Source organism: Callorhinchus milii, unplaced genomic scaffold (assembly GCF_018977255.1).
Source record: "Callorhinchus milii isolate IMCB2004 unplaced genomic scaffold, IMCB_Cmil_1.0 Scaffold17, whole genome shotgun sequence".
NCBI classification, from domain to species: Eukaryota; Metazoa; Chordata; class Chondrichthyes; order Chimaeriformes; family Callorhinchidae; genus Callorhinchus; species Callorhinchus milii.
In genome coordinates, this window is record NW_024704758.1 from 12,652,728 (window position 1) to 12,674,541 (window position 21,814).

The window sequence follows — 21,814 nt, forward strand, 5'->3', positions numbered from 1 at the left end:
GGCAGAATTGAATGTATTGAGCAAAGAAGCAAGTCACGTACTGAGCTGGCCTTGGTTAAATAAATAATTGTCTCTTTCCTCTTTTGGATCTCTACATGCACCACACATTTCTAAAATTGGACCAACTGCAAGCCCTCTGCCAACGTTCGACTGTTAACAGACCATTAGGAGGCGTGAGAGAACAGCCTGGTGAATCTGTCCTTGAATTCTCCATTCTGTCTTCACCTTTGTAAAGCCTAAAATTAGAAACCGGCTGTGTGACGAAACATCAAAACAGACTCTTTCTCCCGCGACCACATTACATTAAACAGAGATGCACAAAGTACACAGTCAATTCACTTCACAGTATATTCTGTGAAGCACTTTGAAACGCCTCAAAGTGATAAATATTAGCATTTTCTAATTTAAGGCTGCACCAAATGAAGACAATGATTAATGAATGCAGTTGCCAGCAAACCCCAGAAGGAGAACAAAAATGCTCGGTTGCATTTGTAAACTACTCCTGTCATCATTATAATGCCAAATATAAACATTTTTCATCAAATAAAAACAAGCATGATGTATTCTATGATGTATTTGCCTGTCAGAAACCCCCTATCTCAGGCCTCCTTCACACTTATGGCTCTTCTGACGTAGGTGAGGGGCGAGCCAAGCAACGACACAGTCGGCATTTCAGACCATCTGGATGCTGCTGCAGAGGCTTTTAAGCTGGGAAAGTTTAGTTCCTGACGTGCAACCTGCTGGCATTAACATTTCCTGACTTGGGCTTCTCTGCATCAGCAAATAAGCTGGGCCTAAGTGCTGACTTCCAGTTTAGACTGTGGGTGACAAAGCAAAACTTGGGTGGGAGGAAGAGAAAAAACACACACAGCACACATCTGTCAGGTCATGAGTAAGCTGTGTATTCAACTGCTTGTCCTGGCGAACTTCTGAAACACACACAACCAATAAAAATCAAAGGCAATACACTCTCAAATAGATGCTTCATGCAAATGAAATTGTCTAAGAAATAAAGACAACACCATAACAGTGGAACCTTCACATGAAAATGTCAACAAGCCACATCACTGCTACCACGTGCGACTCCTAAAGCATTAGCACAGTTCACTGGATCACTGATAGCAACTCGATCCTCTCTGTTTCCACAAGTACACTTGGTATTCTCATTAAGGGTCGTTTCATCTTTCTCAATGCAGAACCAGTCATTGTGCCTTAAATTTTTGCGTTCCATTCTTTGGCTGCATCAGGCAGCTGACTCGAGTTCAAAGCCAACAGATTAATCCAGTTGAAATATAAGGCCATTAAAAGAGAAAACAGAGGCTTTCCTTCCCAATGGGTCAATAAACTGTTGTTGGCAAAGGAACAAAGGCAGTCCACAAACCTCAGTCAGATGAAAATTATTTTCATTTGTCAATTTTGAGCTACATACACCCCATATATAAGGACACCTGGCACAAATACTAACAAGTGCATTAATCTTCCAAATATACTATTACTCTTAAAATATGAAGTCAGTACTCACGCAATGTACCCCGGTGACACTAAAGCTGAACAGTGCTAGCAAAGCAAATCTGGGTGAAAGTACCATGTTCAAATCCAAAAAATTTGAAGAAGAAAACTAAAGGGAAGTGAGCTTATCTACAGTGGTGAGAAAGACGGGGGTTATATGGGATGGATGGTTGTTGAGTCAACTAGCCACACTGCAGTTTGTCTTGTTCAGAGAGCTGAACAATTTGCACAATCCAATATCATTCTCTGTTTCTTCCTCCACACCCTCCACCATCAAGACAAAATTAGCAAGAGCACAACTTCTTCAAGGTCATGTAGAAGTGTGTTCAACTGACAGCATTATATATACCCTGTACAAGACAGATATAGCGCTATGTCGGTATTTGGCTTGTAAGTAAATAATAATCCTTGCATTTGATATAGCGCCTTATCACGTCTTTGAGACATCTCAAAGCGCTTCACAGAATATACTGTAAAGTTAATTGATTTTGTATTTTGTGGGCGAAACGCGGCAGAAATTTCCAAGTATTTCCAAGAGTCAGTTTGAAATGGTGAAGCATTTGTAGAAAACAAACCATACAAAGATGCACTGTCAGTTTTATTGTTATATATAGTGGTAAGGTTATACTCAAGTGCACCAGCATTTCTATATAGAGCTCTGTTCCCCGTTGGTTTTCAACGTGTATCTGTGAACTGGGAAAACAACTCCAATAGCTCGTTGTTTTTAATGGTAAAATAACAAGTTGTTTTTTTGACAGTAAGAGCTCTGTTACTAACCCCCTGCCAGCAGCTCTGAATCAGAACATGATCAGTAGAACTGAAGGAGGAGGAGGAGAAGGCTGTTTCACTTAGATTTAATATCTCACTTAAAATCGTATGGAATATACGTGGACTGAAAACATTACCAACCCACTGATCAGAATATTGAAGCCAGAAATAGCTTTTCCTGCTCAAAATATTTCCTTTCAGTGAAATAATAATAAATAATAATAATAATAATCCTTGCATTTGATAAAGCGCCTTAGCACGTCTTCGAGACGTCTCAAAGCGTTTCACGGAATAGACTGCAAAGTGAATTGGCTGTATATTAGGCGGGCGGAATTTAGAAATTATGAATAAATCTGTCTTCAGTGGCTCTATACGTATCACCATTCCTTTTCAAATATGTTATACATACACAAACAAATAGGAACAAAATTAACTTTGTTCACTGATACCTTTATCAGTCAGGTTTAAAAAAAAGTAAACTGGATTTAGACAAGAATGCTGGCTCATGTCGCACACACGTTACACTGAGAAATGTATGATCTTTGATTACTTCCTGATGGGATGCCTCTTAGCAATGACCCGTGACACAATGCAGTTAAGCTTCTAGACGTGCTCAGTCCATCAGAGAAAATTTGACCCGGTGTATCTCAAAGCCTTCAGAATAACTGAATGAAAAGCCAGGCATATTTACAGTCACGTTACATAATGTTCAACCCTTGCTCATCTACATATTGGACCAAAAGAATAAACAGCAGAGAACACCAATTGCTCTTTAATTTGGGCAAAATAGTCATCATAAATTCCCCATCACTCAATTTAAGCCCATAAACGTTGTCACTTTTACAGCATGGCAGAATTAACCTGAATATTTACAGCAATATTCAGGGTTTATTGCAGCTTACACTCAATTCAGAGTAATTGATAGCAAATGACTCAAAATGCTTTATAATCGTGCATCTACTAATTCATGTCATTTTTAATAGTTCAATCGTAAATATTCGTGAGAAAATAACTGGTGTTCAGAGATTATATCAAGTACTGTGCTGCCTACAGCATTGAAATCCTTTATAAACTGCCTAATTAAACACCTAATCAACAGCTACCATAACAAATTGTTAACTAAAACTTGCACAAGGGATGTGCAGTTAGTCACAAATTTATTATTGGTAACTTGACACCCTGCGGTTAACCTGCAGAGGGCAGCATTCATTTCTTACTGTATCGGACCTGAGGCTAAAATATTTAAACTGCACAAAAATCCAGAAATGCATACAAAATGCAACAACTGCTTAAAACATAACTTGCTCCTGTATCCACACACCAGGAGACTTTCTGAATAGCTTAAAATAAAACCAAGATAGTGAAACCAAGACCCTGGCCAAAATGTATTTATCATTAAGTCAGTTTTCATTGACATGCAAATATATAATAGACCAAGAGGAGGGTCTGAACCGGAGCAGAACAGTCAGTTCAGGTTTCAAGAACACACATGGGTGCTTGAGGAGCATTGAGTTCCTCCTTCAACTCGAGACGTGGGCTTTAGGGCCACCAGTTTGCGAGAAGGATGGGAATGGAGATGCTGATAATAACCTATTCACTCTCTTTCTCACACACACACACACATGGAAACCAACTCTAAACCAACCGATGTGAGTCAATCACTTCTACTTTCAAACAGAATAGCTCGTTAACTGCAGGGGAAATGGAACTGATCAAGCTTCTCTAAATATGTTTTAATACCCTGCTGAGTTTTTTTGAATCCATTATACGAGCTTCTTCCCTCACTTCCAGAACTCTTTGATACTCACTGCGAAGACAACATTCTCCCTTTAGACAGTCAGCGTGAGACCCATTCTTCTTTCTCTCAATGGAAACACTTACTGCATCACTGAAGTCGTGGTGCTCCGTCAGCGTGGAAATGTTCTGTGCTGCACATGTTTCCATTGTTTCCAAAGCCAAAACGTTAACAGTTGTTTGAAATAGTTCTTCCTATCAGCTTTGTTCATAAAGCACTGTAATAGTGAATCCAGCCTACACAGCTGTGCAACTCAGCTTTCCTCATGCTCTGAACTCAAATCACAAAGACATGAATGAACCTTAACCCTTACTTCTCGAGTCATAAATAGAGACGACAAAACATTTTGTTTTAAACAAGAGTAAATTGATCAGCCCTCATGACTCGCCGGCTCAGTGAGCAGACAGGCCCCCATTGCAGTGTCACACCAATGTTGCTCTTCAGCCAAACAATAAAGTGGTCTTGAGTCATTTTCATCCGCAACTCTTTTTGTCCTCCTGTTGGGAAAGTGTTCAGTCCCTGTTTGGTGCCTCTCTCTGACACCACAGGTGGATGAGTTTACGAATTCTATTTAATGAGAAACCACTGAAACAAATCCATCTCCAACTCATCCAAGATGCAAAACATTGGATCATTGCCATGTCCTCTTCCGTTTAACAATTCAAGGACATTTTTGGATAATAAGCATTTTTGTTTAGGTTGCCACATAGCCTACCAGTTACAATAGAAATGTATCCAATGATGAACCCACGCACTTTATGTCGATGCTACGTTCCTGTGAGTAACTAAAAAGGTACAATATTGCATGAGAAAAAAATTGCAGCTTCATTCAAAATCAAGATTTATTTTTATTTTCGCCCCGAAGGTGTTCGTTCACTCACAGAATGCTGTGGGAGTTGTTTTAGTTGAATTTATTTCATAGAGCACTAGGTGGAGCCAGTTATCTGAAACACACTGTATTTTCAGTTGTGGATAGTTATGTTATCACCTTGATCTAAAACTGAATTGATTTTCTTCTCTTCCATTCTTTTCAGAGTTTCCCATGCCATGACACGACCCTCCAGCCAATTGACACAGCATAAGTAGCCTTGGAGTGAGTGACCAATTTTATTTGTCCAGAACTCCGGGAAAAACTCCCTTCTCTTTAAAACAGTGCCATGGGATCTCTCACATCCACCGGGACCTCAGTTTAACATCTCATCCGAAGGACAGCACCTCCGACGATGCAACACTGCACTGGAGTGTCATCGTAGACGATGTGATTCCAATCCTCGCGCACGGAGTTTGAAACCACCACCTGACTCAGAGGCGAGAGATCTACCACTGCGCCAGACCGACACACAGATGCAGTTGCTTTGAAAACGAATTTCAAAGTTAAGACACAATTCAGCAATATGTCTCAAAAGCTCTGCAATGCTTCATGGATTCAAATAAATCTAGACCTAGGTGGAATTCCTCCCTATTTTTTGTTAAAATAATGGGTTCTTCGTCTTCAAAGTTGCCCATCTAACCCTTTTATGTTTGTGTAACTAAAAGCAGTCCCCGATTGAGTACATTGCATCTTTAATAAAAATTGATAATATTTGTGTTTTTTTAATATAGGAAATCTATTCTTTCATTTGTCTTCACTATCTTAGCCCTATTTTCCTGTTTCAAATTTATTTACAACAACAACAACAAATTTATTTAATAAATCAATAGAAAAATGCAGCACATCGATCAGAACCATGGCAACAGCAACACAGAATTTATGACCTTGAAGAGTGCACTAATTTTAATCCCATGAAACCTTAAAATTACTCAAATTTAACGTACATAGTCCATTGCCAACAGACAAAACACTGATAACCACACAGACAACCATTGAAGAAAGGATTACATGTCTCTAACCACAAAATCAGATCAGTATTTATCCTGTAAAAAATAATCTCGTAGTGTACAAACCGACATCTGGTCTGAAATAGCCTCCTCATATCAGCTCCCTTACAATCATCATACATGAGGAATCTAAATAATAGGGGACGTGCTTAGTATTGGTCGTGAGCAGCTTGTGAATCTGTTAGCAACTTTCAGACACAACGTTGAAATGCAAACTTCTGGTATTAACACTCAGAACAGAAGGCACACAGCCCCAATCTGACAGAGCTGCACTACCAAAGTGAAGTAGCAATGCAATTCAAACTAAGTTCTATCCTAGGATTGTTAAAGACAAGACCAGGAAAAGAATGTCCAACTGGAATCAAGTGACCAACCACTACACAGGAACAACATACTAAAGACACGTATAAAACCTGAATATAACTATGCCTCACCGTGAGGGCGAGGAATTAACGTCACACGAGATAGATGCACAGGTAACACTAGATCTATGGGAAACAAAAGAAACACATAGGAAAGTTGCATTTTTTTTCTTAGCTTCTATCACAATAACTACCCAACCAGGAGATAAGACTGAACAGAACTGCAGACTGATCCAAACCAGGAAAGAAAATGTGTCTGACTGCACTGGTCATGATCAGAAGGAAGTCCCTTTTCCTAACCTTAAGCAGTTGGTTCGACTGAGGCCTGAACCTCTGTTGGTGGTCAGAGAATCACTCATTTCCTTGGCAATCAGCTTGAGCTGTGACTCCTCACGCATCTGGCTGGCAGGCCAGCACCGCAGCCCACAGTGATTCAGGTGAAGGGAAAACCCCTGGCACAGCACCACCACATCTTAAACAAATCAATCTACAAATCCAAAGCTGTACTGGGAGAAGTCGGAGGTAACATCTGTGAACAGAAACCAACTTGTTTCCGCTGATAACGCCACACAGTTGGTTCAAGTGATCTCACGCGACATCAAAAATAAACACTTGAAAGTGAGGAATGATGCTCCGCCACAGAAAGCATCAGATTCTTAAATTAATAGGGAACACAAATTGAAATCTCAACAGTAGCATCTCATGTGAACCGGGCATAAATGAGGATCAAATTCTGCGCTAGGCTCTTGGTAGACAGATCATAAATGCTGCGCTTTATAGTTTCAATGAATTGGAAGTGGAACAAGCTAATATCACGGAATAGGACAATACAATACAAAGTTGTCATGCTTTTCACGTCGGGAGGACGTCCCACGTTCCTCAACAACACTGGCTTGGCCAAGCTGGGGGTGGGAGCTGAAGGGGGTGAATGGTGGGGATCGGGGGTCGTGAGGGGAAAGTTGGCTGAAAGCGCAGTTAAAGAACATAGGCTTGTGCCTACCGTTCCTAACCTTTGTGAGGCAGCAATCTCAACTGTATGGCTATCAACCAGGTGCTTTCCCAGAGAGAAAGGGGGAATGGTAAAAACAATCAAGAGGAAAAGTTCACCCCTCACAAATCTCTAAGTGACGGGTCATGCAATGCCACTGCAGAGGCTGCAAAGCTGCTTTTAATAATAAGCTTTGCTGAGTGATTGATGGTGGTGCAACTTCCAGAATGGTCTTGTGCTCAATCTCTGAATGGTGGTACGTTAGCGGACCTCAGCTGGGGCAAGTGTGGAGTGAGGACTGAATAAAACTCAACCATGATGCTAAAAGGATTGAAGAAAGAGTCTCCCTTGCGCTTGTTGTTCTGCGGAGCCGTTATCTGCTAACCCATAGAAATAAGGGGTCAGGTTCTAGAATGGAAAAACCAGTGAAGTAGTTAAGGATTTGTCTGAGGCGTAACAGAGTACGTCCTCCAAACTCTCGAGAGATGTGAAAAGGCTCTTCATCATTGGTAAGCACAGCACCACAAAAAACCCAGATCAGCATCTTTAACTGAGTAACAAACTAGCTACTGTGGCAGGACCTCAACAATCTATAAAGCCGGGCAGAATGCCAGAAGAGAAGCTTCTCTCACACTCTACTTCTACTTGAGGAAGTCTCTCTCTCTCCCACACAGTGCATGTGACCTGAACATTTTTTCCTGTGTCACAGAAGCAAACAGGGGTAGAGGAAAGAACATTTTCTTGTTAAAATAAGAGACGCAAGGCCCAAGGGTAGTAAACAGGGAAGAAACACACACACAGAACTGACACTGAACAAAGTGTCAATTCTGTGCAGCCAAGGAATAGTGAGATGACTATGAATCCTGTATTCATGCACAACATTATTTATGCCTTGAATATGAAATGGTAGGGGAAATGACAGAGATCCCTGGACACAGGTCATGCTCTCAGGTCATGAGTGACTCAGGTTCTCCTTAAGTCAAATGGTTTTTAATTAAGACTTCTGCTGGGTGAATGGAATAAATAGAACGCTGCATCACTTTTAGTCTGCGACTGGTTTTATTTTATTTGCAAGACTGACTTGATAATTCCCTCGTGCCCAAGATACTTGTGAATCATGGTCGCTTTGTATATTAACACATATAAACTAATGAAAACATACTACTGTGAATTTTATTAAAATATATATATATATATAAATGTTGTATCCTTCAGTGATCTGCAGAATCAACTTCAAATCAAGTCAGTCATTAACTCCGTCAGTAAGTTGACTGTAAGCAGGTACCGCATGAAGAATGTTGTACATTTCCATATCTGGATATGGTATCAGAGCTTTCATAAGTTAGTTCTGACATTGCTTTAAGAGTTCCAGAAAGCTACTTGCTCAGGTGATTGCTGACAGCCTATGAAGTGCTGGCACGATCAGGCCATCCTCCGGGGCTGTGTCTGGAGAATGCTGAACAGTTGTCAATTGTATTGCAGCATCTCTTCTGTTCAACCTGATCGAGCTCCATCCACTCTCAGAGCTTCGGGAGGATTCAGGGGAATAAAACCTACAAAATAATATCGAGTCTCGTTCTGTTTTCGGCTTCATTATAACGCACCGTCAAGCATCAATGATTTCAACATGTGGTCCACAAATTCCTGTGTTAAATAAATTATCAGTTAATATTCCAACACTCAAACCTACCAAGGTACGCAATTGTGCAGCCTGTCATTGCATTGGTACCCACCACACTGAAGGGTATCACCCTATGCAACGGCTTCAAAGGAAACATATTAATTATTTCACTCGTGTTCAATGTCATTTGGGGGAATGAAAATAACAATGTACAACAGGTTCATTTTTTTATTTTACGGTTCAAAACCACAAAGGATTAACCAGTCGTTTTGTGGATCATTCTCCCTCCCTCATCTTTTCTTTCCAACAAAAATACAGCAATCAATTTCTGAAAACTCTAATCTCAAGCAGATTTTAATCCGATTTCCGCCTCAAGTGCACACTGCAGAAAACATCCATCACTTAATTCGATACAATGCAGAACATGCTATCCTCTAATGACTTCCTCAACACCTCAGCTAAGGAAGCTAATTTGTTAGCAACGCAGCTGTTTCACATTGCAGGAACCCAAATAAAAAAGGCCTCACTGCAGCAATAATGACAATGCCCACTGTCTAGAAATGCTTTGGTATGATATACAGTATTACAGTATCTGACACTTGTAATGCAAAATCCTGCTGTTTCAATCTGCTTCTCTGCCAAACAAAATAATAGCTTTTGCATCCAATATAATTACTTTTTCAAATCCTACATTGCTTTCATTGTTAAAATGTTATCCGAAAAAAAAAGACTTGATATTACGAACATGAATTATTGAGTGCTCACAACTTTAGGTTATTCAGGTGACATCACTCATTTTAAATAAATTAGCGCTGGCTCAGCTTTTACTTGCTTTTACAACAAGGTACTGCATTGTAGTGTAGTGCTCCAGGATTTATGATTTATTGTTCATCACACGGATTTCCATTGCCTTTAAAGCTGCTTACTTCAGAGCTTTGTTCAGGGAGTACACTCCAGAGTTGCATTTTACACTTTAATACCATTCCAGTTAGGATAAAAAGAAGATTATTGCTGTTGTGTTGGTGGGGAGTGGGTAGAGCACTAATTATTTCCTTTCCCTCCTAAGGGATCTGTTCTGCTAAGGGCAGAAAACAGCATCAGTTTTTCTTCTGAAACCTTTCTCCCCATATCACCTCCAAGAGCCCTAGCCAAACCAACGGCTCTAGTTAGAAACCTAGGGCTTAATTTAGCAGAGCTGATTAGCTGAGAGGAGCAACCACTGATCCGCATATTGGGGAATAATGTTTTTGGTGCTCATCCAGATGGTACATCAGTGGTTGGAGATATCAGCAGCAAATCACTCCCAGATCAGGTAAATCACAGGGCAGATGCAGGAGTGAACCCTCAACAGCATGTCTCAACATCAAACCTCAGAAGAGCACCTCCTATGTGATTTGCTTTAATTTCTAATGATTCATCCAGACTTCTGCAATCTGCCGATTTAGTGCCCATACACTGTATGAATGATAAGCAGGTTTGGGCTCCAGCTCTGTGCCCACTGGGATCTGGATTGACACAAGTTAAAGTCACACAGGACCGCCAGAGTCTAGCCGTGAAATGAAACCTGGTAACGAAATGGAATTTGAAATCAATATATTCCTCTCAGTCACCTGGAAGGTTTTGGATGAAGCTAATTTTCATCAGTCAGGCAGCAACACATCGCTGGATATATTGCTGAATTAATGCTGTGATGTTACCAGTGTGCTTAATTTTAGTGGTCCTTTCTTTTGCCACTAGCTGTCACTCTGTCAGGCATATTTTTAAATGATTTGAAAATTGAACAAACATCTCAATTTAGCCATTGGCTTCAGGAAAGTAAGTGCTGTGGCATAACTGTTACAATTAATACTTACACTATTTGGAGTTGATCCATGTTAAATTTCAGATTCTTATGAATGCTGTACTCATTCAATATTTAAAGGAACCCTCCAGACACATGGTTATATTTAAATACATGAGAAGATATTTAAACTGGTCAAAGGAACGGACAATGCAGATATAAGGAACGTATTGATGAACTAGAAGAAACCTAAAATGAAGAAGACACAACACTGGAAGAAACTTCCCCTCCGCATCATGTGTCAGGGATACATGGAATAAATTACTAGTTAACCCAGTTAATGTTCAATCAATTAACATCTTAAAAAGGGCTGGGTGAATATCTGGTTACAAATGTTTAACCGAGATCCAGTCTGTCTCTCTTCAGGTAGACATTAAAGATCCCATGGCATGATTCGAAATGAGAGCTTCTTCTGGTGTCCTGACTGACAATCCCTGAGATAAAATTAGTTATTCACTTGATGGCTGTTAGTGAGACTTTGCTATGCACAAATTGCCTGTCGTATTCACCTGCAAAATACACAGTTACTACACTTTACAATAACTTCTGTGAAGCTTTTTGAGCCATTCCAATGACGTGATAGCCCTCTGCAACAAAGTTATGCTAAACTTGATTGAGAATTATAAAAATAAATGCAGAGAGATAGGATCAAAAATGCCACAAAAATGTCATCCTGGAAAGACATTGGTCAAAGAGAAAGGAGTTATTTATTCCACACTTTGTGATAACTTTCTTCTGGTGGCTCAAAGAACCGCTCAACTGCCCGCCATTAGATACAGAAAGAAAGAGCGATAGGTGGACAAGAAGAAAAGGATAGGGAAAAGGGAAATAAAGACTTGCAGAAAAGGGCAAAGCAGAAGGAAACCATGATTAGCAGTCTATATAAATAAACCTGAATATTAAATCATATTTTTATGAATGCATAAACTAAATCCATTGCAACTCTTTATTCATTACCTGTACTAGCTCAGCAGTCATTATGACCTCTCTTTTTTTAATACTCTGACATAGTTCCTTAAAATGTATGGTTTATTCATTAAAAAAAATCATTCTCCCTCACTCTACAGTTAACTACATAATCTCACTAAGTCACTTGTACAATACTCTTGCTCAGCAAAACATTCTAAGATAATAGAAAGCATTCAACAGATGATGTAATCGATTTGAACGATGGCATTTTGAGGAAGAGCTGGATCCTTTATTCAGGTGCTAGAAATTTTGGATTTTGGTACAAGTTGATAGAATATTAGAAAGTGCAAATAGTGTTTGATGGTCGTTTAATATAATTACACCAATCTGTTCACTTAGAGATCATCTTCTGCACACAAATGGTTTTAAGAGAGAGTTCCAGATGGTAACCACAGCCCACAATTGTTTCATCTTACAAAGAAAACTATCACATTTCCCAAAGCACATTTATCGCTTCAATGCAAATCCATTTATTCTTTAACTTTCTGTTTAGGGTTTTTAAGAATTCAAAATAAAGGTCTCAAAATTGGAAATTAACAAATACATTTCAAGTAATTTGGCCACTATTGGTCTGAAAGAGTAAGTAAAAACACTGCAGAAAGTCAGATGTGCACATCTCTTTGTATCAGAGTTCCTCGTACTTTGTCTGGATTAAAAGGCTTTGAATTCCGGTTTATTAGTACCAGAAAGAATTGCACAACCAAGTTCGTTGAATCAAAGTAATATATGAAGCACTGTACAAGAAATCTTGTGATACTCTCAAGATGTGCCTATGTGCTGCATTCCTTTGTTAACCTATGGGGTTTATGAGCACAATTTTCTTTGAACGGGTGTATAATTATCCATTGTATGATCAATATGTACATGAATTCATGTACTATGGGAATGTTCTTTGAAATATTGGATCAGAAATGATATGTAGGATGGGCATTGAAAGTCTCACAATGCAAGGACTCTTTCATATGGGAGATGTCTACCTCACAGCAAGAGATAAAATAGAAGTTCTAGCCATCATTATATTATCATCACACAGTGAGTTGGGCCAACATTTACCAACTGATGGCAATCACTGAAGCCCAGTTTGAGCGGATTGCTTAAGCTTATGTTAAAATAGAGTATCCCTACATCACAGTAAAAAGCCTGCGTTGGTAATACTAGAACCAACAATGAAAGGGCTACTGTTGAACAAGGGTTACTCAGAGGCCATCCACCTCATCCAAGTCACAGATGGCTGTATTTAGCAACGTCTCAGTAAACAGAAAAAGCTCTTGGTTTAGTGTTCTGGAGCAGATCCTGTTAACGTTTGCAGACAGACTACAGGCACCATTACATCACACTGTCAGCAACCAGGGTAAACTTGGATCAGAAGCTTACCAGAAGGCAATGGCATACGGACTGACCTACATCCATTTCATTACTAGAAAGATAGAATCAATAAACATTTTAGCATGTTGGCAGTAAGTACTCCTTTGCCCTTTGGGATGTCCCACCTGACCCTCATCTGGTCATTAAGGAATTATTTATAATATTCACTGTTTGAACTTGAATCAGCTGTTTTCACACTCACTTGCTTTTGACAACAATATCCATTGTGGATTTATTTTCTATCATTTGACTAGGATACAGCTGTATGACCCAAAGACCAACAATGACTGGTAATTGACTACCGGTACTGTTTATCTCACATGTACCACCAGAATCTCTCAAGAAATAACTACTAAACTTATTGTAAAAGGTCTAATCACATTGAGAACCACAACTATAGGCAAATACTACAGGGCTCAATATTTAAAGTAGGAAGGAAATTAAGAAACTTCAGTTTTCTTGCTTCTATTAAGTGAGCGCTTTGTGAACTATCATGGGATTTGTTTAAGCCACATGTTAACACATTGCACGGAGGGAAATTACATGACTCTTAATTATTTAATGAAGCAAATGAAAAGAACAAGCATGAAGACTTCAGTTCAGTCCAGATGGGCTACAACAGCAGCTAAAATTCCGACTTCTGATCATCATCCATTGACCCCGCTGGTAATAATGAGTGTAAGTTCGCTGGTTGAGAGAGGGTCAGGCTTAGTTCTGATTACCTCTCATGGATAAGCCACCAGCTGCTGTTCACTTTCTAGGCTCCTCATGAAGAAATGGTCATTTAGGTAAATGGGTACGAGTAGTTTGCTTTTGCCAGTGAACATACACAACAATACTTCATCACTTTTAGCAGAGAAAAGCAGAAAATCGGTAGAAAGAAGGGAGTAACAAATAAAGCTGGTAATGAACGTGGATGTGTTGATGGTACAAGGAGCAAAAGTTCAAAATACTTGTAAATTTTATTTTAAAATTAAATTTTGATAATCTTAAAAAAAACTTCTCCAATAATACAAGAGGAAAACTAAGGGATGCAATTCTGAGATAGCTCGGGCAATGCTTGCCTTTTCAGTCTTGATTTTCAACATAGCATGGAAAGACAACACAAAGACACAGTATGTTGTTCAGACTGAAAATGATGGGGTAGGAATGATTGGTTTCCCAAAGATATACATTCTACCTAACTACAGGGCATTCTCAATTTACAGTTGAACATAGTTAAGGGTTTGTGACTCTGTAACTATATTTACGTCATTAGCATTTGCCTAAAATACAAATATATTGAAAAATTCTTGATTAAAAAAAAGTGATAAGATACAATGATTCTAAGATACTACTTGTCTGCCTCCTTAACACAAGGGCAATTGTTCCAGCTAAGACCAGCTGATTCAGCACAAACTGGGATTTGTACCTGCACGGTTACGCACGACCTCTACTTAATCGAACATTGCATTGGCCCACCAGTCAACAGAGGAGCTAATTTTGAGTACCTCCAATGGTTTTGGTTCTCAGTTGATTATTTCAAACATGTATGGCTCAGATAACGGGGAAGTTACAAAATTAGCAGCACTTGTTAGTTTATTTTGCATACAGAATATCATTGTTCATCAGTAGCGCATTTTCTGTACATACAGTTACTAGCAAGCCTGACTGGGAGCTTGACAGTGATGGAAACGCTTTCAATGGTCCAACACAGGGCTGCCCTTCAGGAGAGAGGACCCCTCTGTGCCTTTTCAGGCAGACGTTGAAGATCTTAGGGCACTATTCTAAAAGAGAAAGGAGTTTCTTCCAGTATCTTGGCCAACAATCCCTCAGACAAAATTCACTTAACGTCTATTTGTGGGACACTATTGTACGCAAATTGGCTGCCACGTTTATCTACAAAGTAAATACAGTCACTACACTTTACAGCAAATACTGTGAAGGTTTAGAGACATCCTCCCAACATAAAAGCCAAATGGACAGAATACTCTTATTTATTATGCATCAATAATTGTGCCACAATGACAAGTTAGGACTGGGAGCAGCATTGTGCGTCAAATAAAGGTCAGAACAATAAAGCAATGGTTTTAAAATGATACAAGCCAGATCATTCTAATGGCAACTTTATTAAGTTTTGTATATCTTGAAACAACGATCGACTGTTTTGATTATAAAAATTGTTGGGAGGGGACGGGGGGGGGGGAAGAGGAAATAAAATTAGAACAGGCGAATCATAATCTGACTGGCAGCATAGTAGCAATGCTCAAAGCTAAGAGTGGCACAGTGCATGCTTTGGAAGCCTGGCATCACATTAGTCGGGTCACACGCCCAGGCTCGCAAATTTCCCTGTGCTATGATGGATTGCATGCATAATGTGCAGATATCAGGCATTAAAAAGAACATAGTTTGTTATTAAATGCTGGGGATCCAGAGGAGAGCAAGATAAACGAGAGTACAAAGATGCTGGAAATGGCAGAGAGCAACATTTTATTTCCTCCTTTAAGATCCCAGGGCTTCACTCCAGGGCTTAGACAGACCAAGAGATTTATCTCAATACCACTGGCTCCCTTTTCCAAAGCGACAGCCACAGATCTTAACTTACAATATCAATTCTAACCTGATTTCACAATTTGTAGAGAGATCCTAGAAGAAGTCAGTCTTACTCCAATTATTCTGGCTTGGTTTAAGTCCTATCAGCCGAGCATATTATATTTCCCACATATGTCACCTTGACCAGCAATTCTCGGTGGAGGAGTAAGTGTGTTTTGTCTCATCCCTTGTCTCATTGTTCTGGCTAAATGTACACACTGCATTCACTTTGCTGATAACATTTTTAAAAGAATATGTGTGTTTCCAGGGAGGGGCTGAGCGAACATGAAAATCCCAGCCTGAAATCAAGTGTTGAAGCTACAGCAATCAAGCTCCAATTCCACCCGACTTCTCATCTTCATTTCACACATCCCTCTTGCACCCTTGACCACGGTTTGATTGTCCTGTCAAGTACCATTTCGCCAAAGGAAAACTTGGGATGTCTGATGTTGCCTCAAATTTGAACCTGACATCTCAAAAAAATCACTAGTTGCATATCATTGACTGAGGGTTTACCCACACACATGTAAAAAACCCACAAAGTGCTTCCTTTTTTTAAAAAAAAGTTCTTGACAAAATATTATTTGACAGATTAACAGACATGAGAGAGGGAAAAAATTATTTGTTCATTTCTTACAGCATTCGCCAGTTTTATTTATCCAAGGCAGTGCTCCAGTGTACATAATGTAAGCTCAAAGCAATTTTAGCCATTAGCTGGATACTATTCCGAGTAGCAAATGAAACATTACCTAATTTAGCATCCTTTCATGACAGCATGAGCTTGCACAAAACTGCAGCACGAATCTCACAAGGGCCTCAGTTTAGTTTATTCAATGTCATAAAACATTTTATAAACTAAGCCAAGATTGTTAGGCACACAATTGCTATTTAATTATTAATTTTTTTAACAAGATTCACAATATATCCCATTAACATACGATAGGTATGCCCACATTTAAAAACAAAATCCACCGTTTTGATATCAAAAATATTTTCACAATGTTATTAATGTAAAAATAGCTGCAAGCCATCTAATCTTATTGGTGCCCTTTGCAATAAGAAGCAATGGGAATGAGTAATTACAATACATATGGCTTGTCGGTTATAAAGATTCCAACACTCTTCTCACTATCTTTCCCCTCGCAGTAATACCAGGACGAGCTACGGACACAACTCCTTCAGATTCTGGCACAAGCCCAACAATCTGCCCTACATAGTGTAGCTCGATAAGTCACACCGACCGACAACCACTGTGGAATACACCACTGATCCTCAAACGCGCAGCATGGAGCCCAGCCAGGGTCCTCTCACTCCATGTTTTTTTACTATTCATTTATTTCCTACAGAGAGGAGTAAATAACCATGCCAAAACCAGTTTGCTTACAAAATACACAGTCACTACATTCTACGGTAAATCCTGAGAAGCGCTTCGAGACATTTTTGCTGACGGATTGACAAGGCAATGAACATTTATTACAAAAAATTTTTTTTTTAAAAATCTGCAAAGATGAGGGAGCTCTAAAATGCAGTGCTGTAAGATGTAAACTCGTCTGAATAATTCTTCTAACCTGAGTATCAAAGCCATTTTCTGCCTGGGCGGGTTTTCCTTGCGGCACCCCCTCCCCTTCACAATCACCTTCACATTCATCTTCACCGCGAGGTCCGTGTGGGGTTTTGAGTGGAATCTGGCTGGAATAGGTTGGTTTGGTCACCTCCACCTTGCCTCCGAGCTTCAGGTAGCAAGGCTGCTTGAGTGCCCGTGACGCGACGTGAGGAATAGGTGTGGCGCTGTGAACGGGCTTGGGTAGCCCCGACTTCATTTTCGAGGCCACGAGAATAGCTGGCATCTTCTGTTCCCCTTCCCAGTAACGTTCGCTTCTAACTCAGTCAGAAGAATCAGCAGCAGCAGCAGCAGCACCAGCAGCGACGACTGCAGTAGCTGCAGCAGCTCAGCGAGAGAAGCTACTACGTGCTTTGAAATCCGTTCTTCTGTGGCAGCCCACGCAGTGAGATTAGGAATCTCGAACCCAGGCTAAGTGATGGGCAGTCAAAACCGAAAGGTCTCAACAAGAACAAGTTGTGTTTAATAGAGCGTCCTTCATGCCGGACGGCGTCTCACAGCGTTGGTTGTCAAACAGCAATATTTCCTGACTTTTAAAAAATAATATTAAAAAAAAGAAATATTTTGGTGTTAAATCAGCCGTAGCTTTATTCCTCCCTTTCTCAACACGTGACTGTGTTTTAGCAGCTGGTAGCACAGAACGACTGAACGTTGTAATCTTCCCGCAGGAAAGCACAGCTGAAGAGGAGAGTGAATTTCAGTTCATTATGCTGATCATTCCGCCTTTTAAATAAAGCCAGTCCTGTGGAAAAACAACATGCTGCTGCTCCCTGTGATCCTCTGTGCACATATACATACGTGTAAAGTACAATATGTGTGTGCAGGATTTCCAGCTTACATCTAGTCTCTTCAACGCCTTAGTCCAGAAGCAGATAGACAGCTTAATATGTTAATGATCAATGCCCTTGGAACGGTGCCTGCCTTAGGGAGAGAATCTCCTCAGTCTGACCAGCACTCGATCCCGAGACAGAAAACACCACAGAAAAGCAAACTGTCCATTCATTCCACCGAATCAAAGACGTCTTGGTTTCCTGGCGCGAGCAATAATAATCTAAAATAAAAACGAGGAACTTCTCCACACATGTGGTTTGTCTAGGAAAATAAAAAAAAGCAGACAGTCAGCCTACAGCAGACAAGTGCTTTTCGCTCCTGAATCACGACACATGCAGTATTTTTTTTTTAAAAAAGCCGTGAGGAATAAAAAAAAAGTAGGGATGGTTCATCAATTTCTGTGAGCGAATTCTTGTGACTGTGCTAAAGGAAGCAATTGAGATCAGAAGGCAAAGAGTGCAAACTGACAGTGGTACAGTGCAGGCATCTGATTGGCCCAATTCCTCTCAAATCAGAATTTCTTTTAAATTATTAAAAAAAATTCCCTGCAAAAGGGAGTGGTGTAAAATACTGAGAGCTGAGTAAATATGCCATTATATTACCGCAGCACAAAGAGCGTTTGTAGCTTCTGTGGGGCGACACGAGGAAAAAAAAGGGTTAAAAATGAGCTGCCAAAAGCACTGAACTCTGCCTGGGGGCAGTGGGTCACAAAAAAGGAGGGAGTGAAGAGACCTAGGCAATAAGCCTTCCAGAATAAGATACGGGTCGTGAAAAGTGCCTGTAACTGTAACGTACGGACGATTCTGTAATGTTTGGGATTATGTTGTCAATCCCATGTACCGTAATTACAATTCCAAGTCAAACCTTTAAATAGCTGATTAACTCTTCTAGCTCCAATGTATAGTCTTGTCAGTCCTGATTTAGGAACAGACCAGGATACTGCGACTGAATGACATTCGTGGCACAGTAGCTGCAAACCAATTTTGGATGAGCTGAACTAAAATTTGACCAATTTAAAATTAGATACAGCCTTCCAGAGTGCTCGATCTCCGTACAAATTTAGACCTGGGTGTGAAGTTAGCCTGGATGGAGCAATGGTGTTCTGGTGTACCGTTGCTCGTTTTAACACTGACATTCAGCATTTCAGCCACCTACCTCACCAGTTCAGTCATCTATTTATTCATTCATTTATTCATTTATTTATGCAGCTACTGAAGTGGTTTACTACAAAGATTCATTGTAAAACTGACTCCAAAGTCTCACTACATTGCTGTGCATGGGATTCATGTTGTGCATTACACCCTATATATCTGTGATTTGCCGTATCACACAACCACTGCATTTTCATCAACGATGTGCACTGGTGTCGGCTTCACAGAACTTGTATGAGGTTATTGTTCAATGTTTCTCCCCTTGTTGCAAAGATGTCTATTTATCGCTAGAAAAAACCCAGTGAATTGGGATGTTGGCTAGTGGGGAAAGTCTTTGTGAAGCGAAATTTGCTCACACACCAATTGATTTCCAATACGTTTTAATCAGTACTAATAGGTTCCATCTGATGGGCATCATCTGACAAATTGAATGATTTCAGTTTCATTTGGCCCAAATTTGGAGTCACTTGTTAAAAAAAAAGCACTTTTTTGGAAACGTTTTCAGGCCTGGATTCCTCCTTATTAAAGTTTCCTTGGCTCAGATTGCTCAGATCGACAGCCGTTTACAAAAGCGAGCATTCAAGTTATTTTATTCCATTTTCCTGGAAGAATCATGCCACGGAAAAAATGTGCTTTACCTGTAATTCTTTATCTTCAAGGATAAAGAATAGATTGAATAGTTACAACATCTTAATCTGCATAAACCTTTCATGTTGACTTTTTTAGTTGAATATGAGTCACTTTGAACACATCAAAGTCATGTTAACCCAATATCCTCGTAGAATAATTGTATGAAACCCAACAGCTTTCTAAAATAAGCACCCAAAGATGATCATAGTATCTGTTGCACAAACTCTATGGAACTCCTGATTTCCCCATAGATAAAAGGTATTCTGTCCAAAGGTTAACGAGTTTGAACCTCAGATCTGCTACTCACTATATTGTACCGTCATTAATCAATTTATTAATAGTTTCTAATAAGGGCTGCGTTGATGAAGCATTACAAAAGTGTCCTTCTGAAATTTTCATATGCATCAGGAATTTCTGAAGCACATTAGGATGCTTCAACATGATAAGGCACTGATAATCAAATGCAAGGATTACTGTTAAAATATAACTAAAAGCACGTCTCTGCTTCTCACTGTCGGTCTTGCGTATCTGATCAGACTTAAAACAAAATCCAATTGCTCCGCTGTCTGTCAGGTTAAGCACGAGTTCGGAAATGTTCCATTCAAGTCTTGGCGTCTTCAGCTGGATACCAAGAATATACAGTTCAATGGAGAGAACGCAGAGAAATCTGATTCAAAACCAGCTCCAGACTTCAGACCACTATCAAAGCTGTAGAAACGGATATGTGAGGAAATTTGGAGTCTACCAGTTGTAGTCTTTTTATTTCTGTGTTTTTCTCCGGGCAGCTTGTGCTGTAGTAAAACAAATCTGAACCCACAAGGTCTTTGCCCAAATAAATAAAGAGGACCATGAACAATGACACTATAAAAGCAAAGTCTGTGTCAGGTATCAATCCTTGGCACAGTGTGTCAGATTTATGTTTAGTTTGCTCTTTGCTTTGCACTGCCACGCAGGGATTGCAGTGGGACATGTGCACTGTGAGCTCAGAACTTGAAGGATTATGTTTATGTTTCAAAGCAACTTTTTTTGCTTCTTCAGTGTATCTACTGTAGCCTCCTCTCGAGAGGCCTTTGACACATTTCTAGAGAGAGTAGCTTTCCCGCGGGTGTCTGGGGCTCTCAGTTAGCCCACTGACCATTTAGGTGTGAGTTTTGACTGTGATTATCAGCAGACAATTAGACTATGCAATGCATTGCAGCCCTATCCTCATCCGATGTCCACAAATCAAAGCTTCCAATGGAAGAGAGGGGCAGAGGGGTGGTTCTGGATCGTGCAATTGGAGTGGGAACCCAAACTAATTGTTCTCTTCCTAACCTTACAGTATGGAGACCCAATCGTAGCACCACATCCGCTATTCTGGCTGAGGTCAGCACGTTTGCTTTTATTTCAGGCGACAATTTGTGAGTGAACTGCAAAAAGAGCGATCATAAATTTTGAAGTTCAACAACAGTGGTTCAGGGGAATTTTCAAGCTACTGTAATTTAGTTACAAGCACACACATACACACACATATATACATACACTGCAGTTGGGCAGCACAATTCTTTTTATTGAACCATTAGCTTCCACTGCGAAGTAAATAGTGCAAGTGGTATTCTGCAGCTCAATCCCAAAGGAGAAAGCAGGCCAAAAATAAATGGTGCAGTAACAAGTACACTGCAAGGACACACAAGTAGCAGTGTAGAAATGAGCCAGCGGGGAAATGCCAGATTCAGTCTTGTGCCTTTAGATGCGAGTACAGCAAACGTGCATTTCTTCCTTCTCAGTAAAACACTGTTTACAAATCCATCACTGAAAGCACAGTAAATACTGCAGATTTACTGGATGGCAGTCGGACCAGTTAATGGCACCGCAGAAAGGCCCGAACTAACAGCAGCCATACCATTTGTAGGATTATCATTTATTTAACATGACA

General features: G+C 40.0%; 1 protein-coding gene across 1 annotated transcript in view; it reads right to left on the bottom strand.

Annotated features, from left to right (window-relative positions):
• nav2a (neuron navigator 2a) overlaps positions 1–17,513 on the bottom strand; it is a 151,020-nt gene extending 133,507 nt beyond the window's left edge. The window contains exon 1 of the mRNA XM_042341324.1: positions 17,235–17,513. Coding sequence (XP_042197258.1) covers positions 17,235–17,513 — 279 coding nt within the window. The remainder of the gene's footprint in view (positions 1–17,234) is intronic.
• Positions 17,514–21,814: the final 4,301 nt, after the last annotated feature.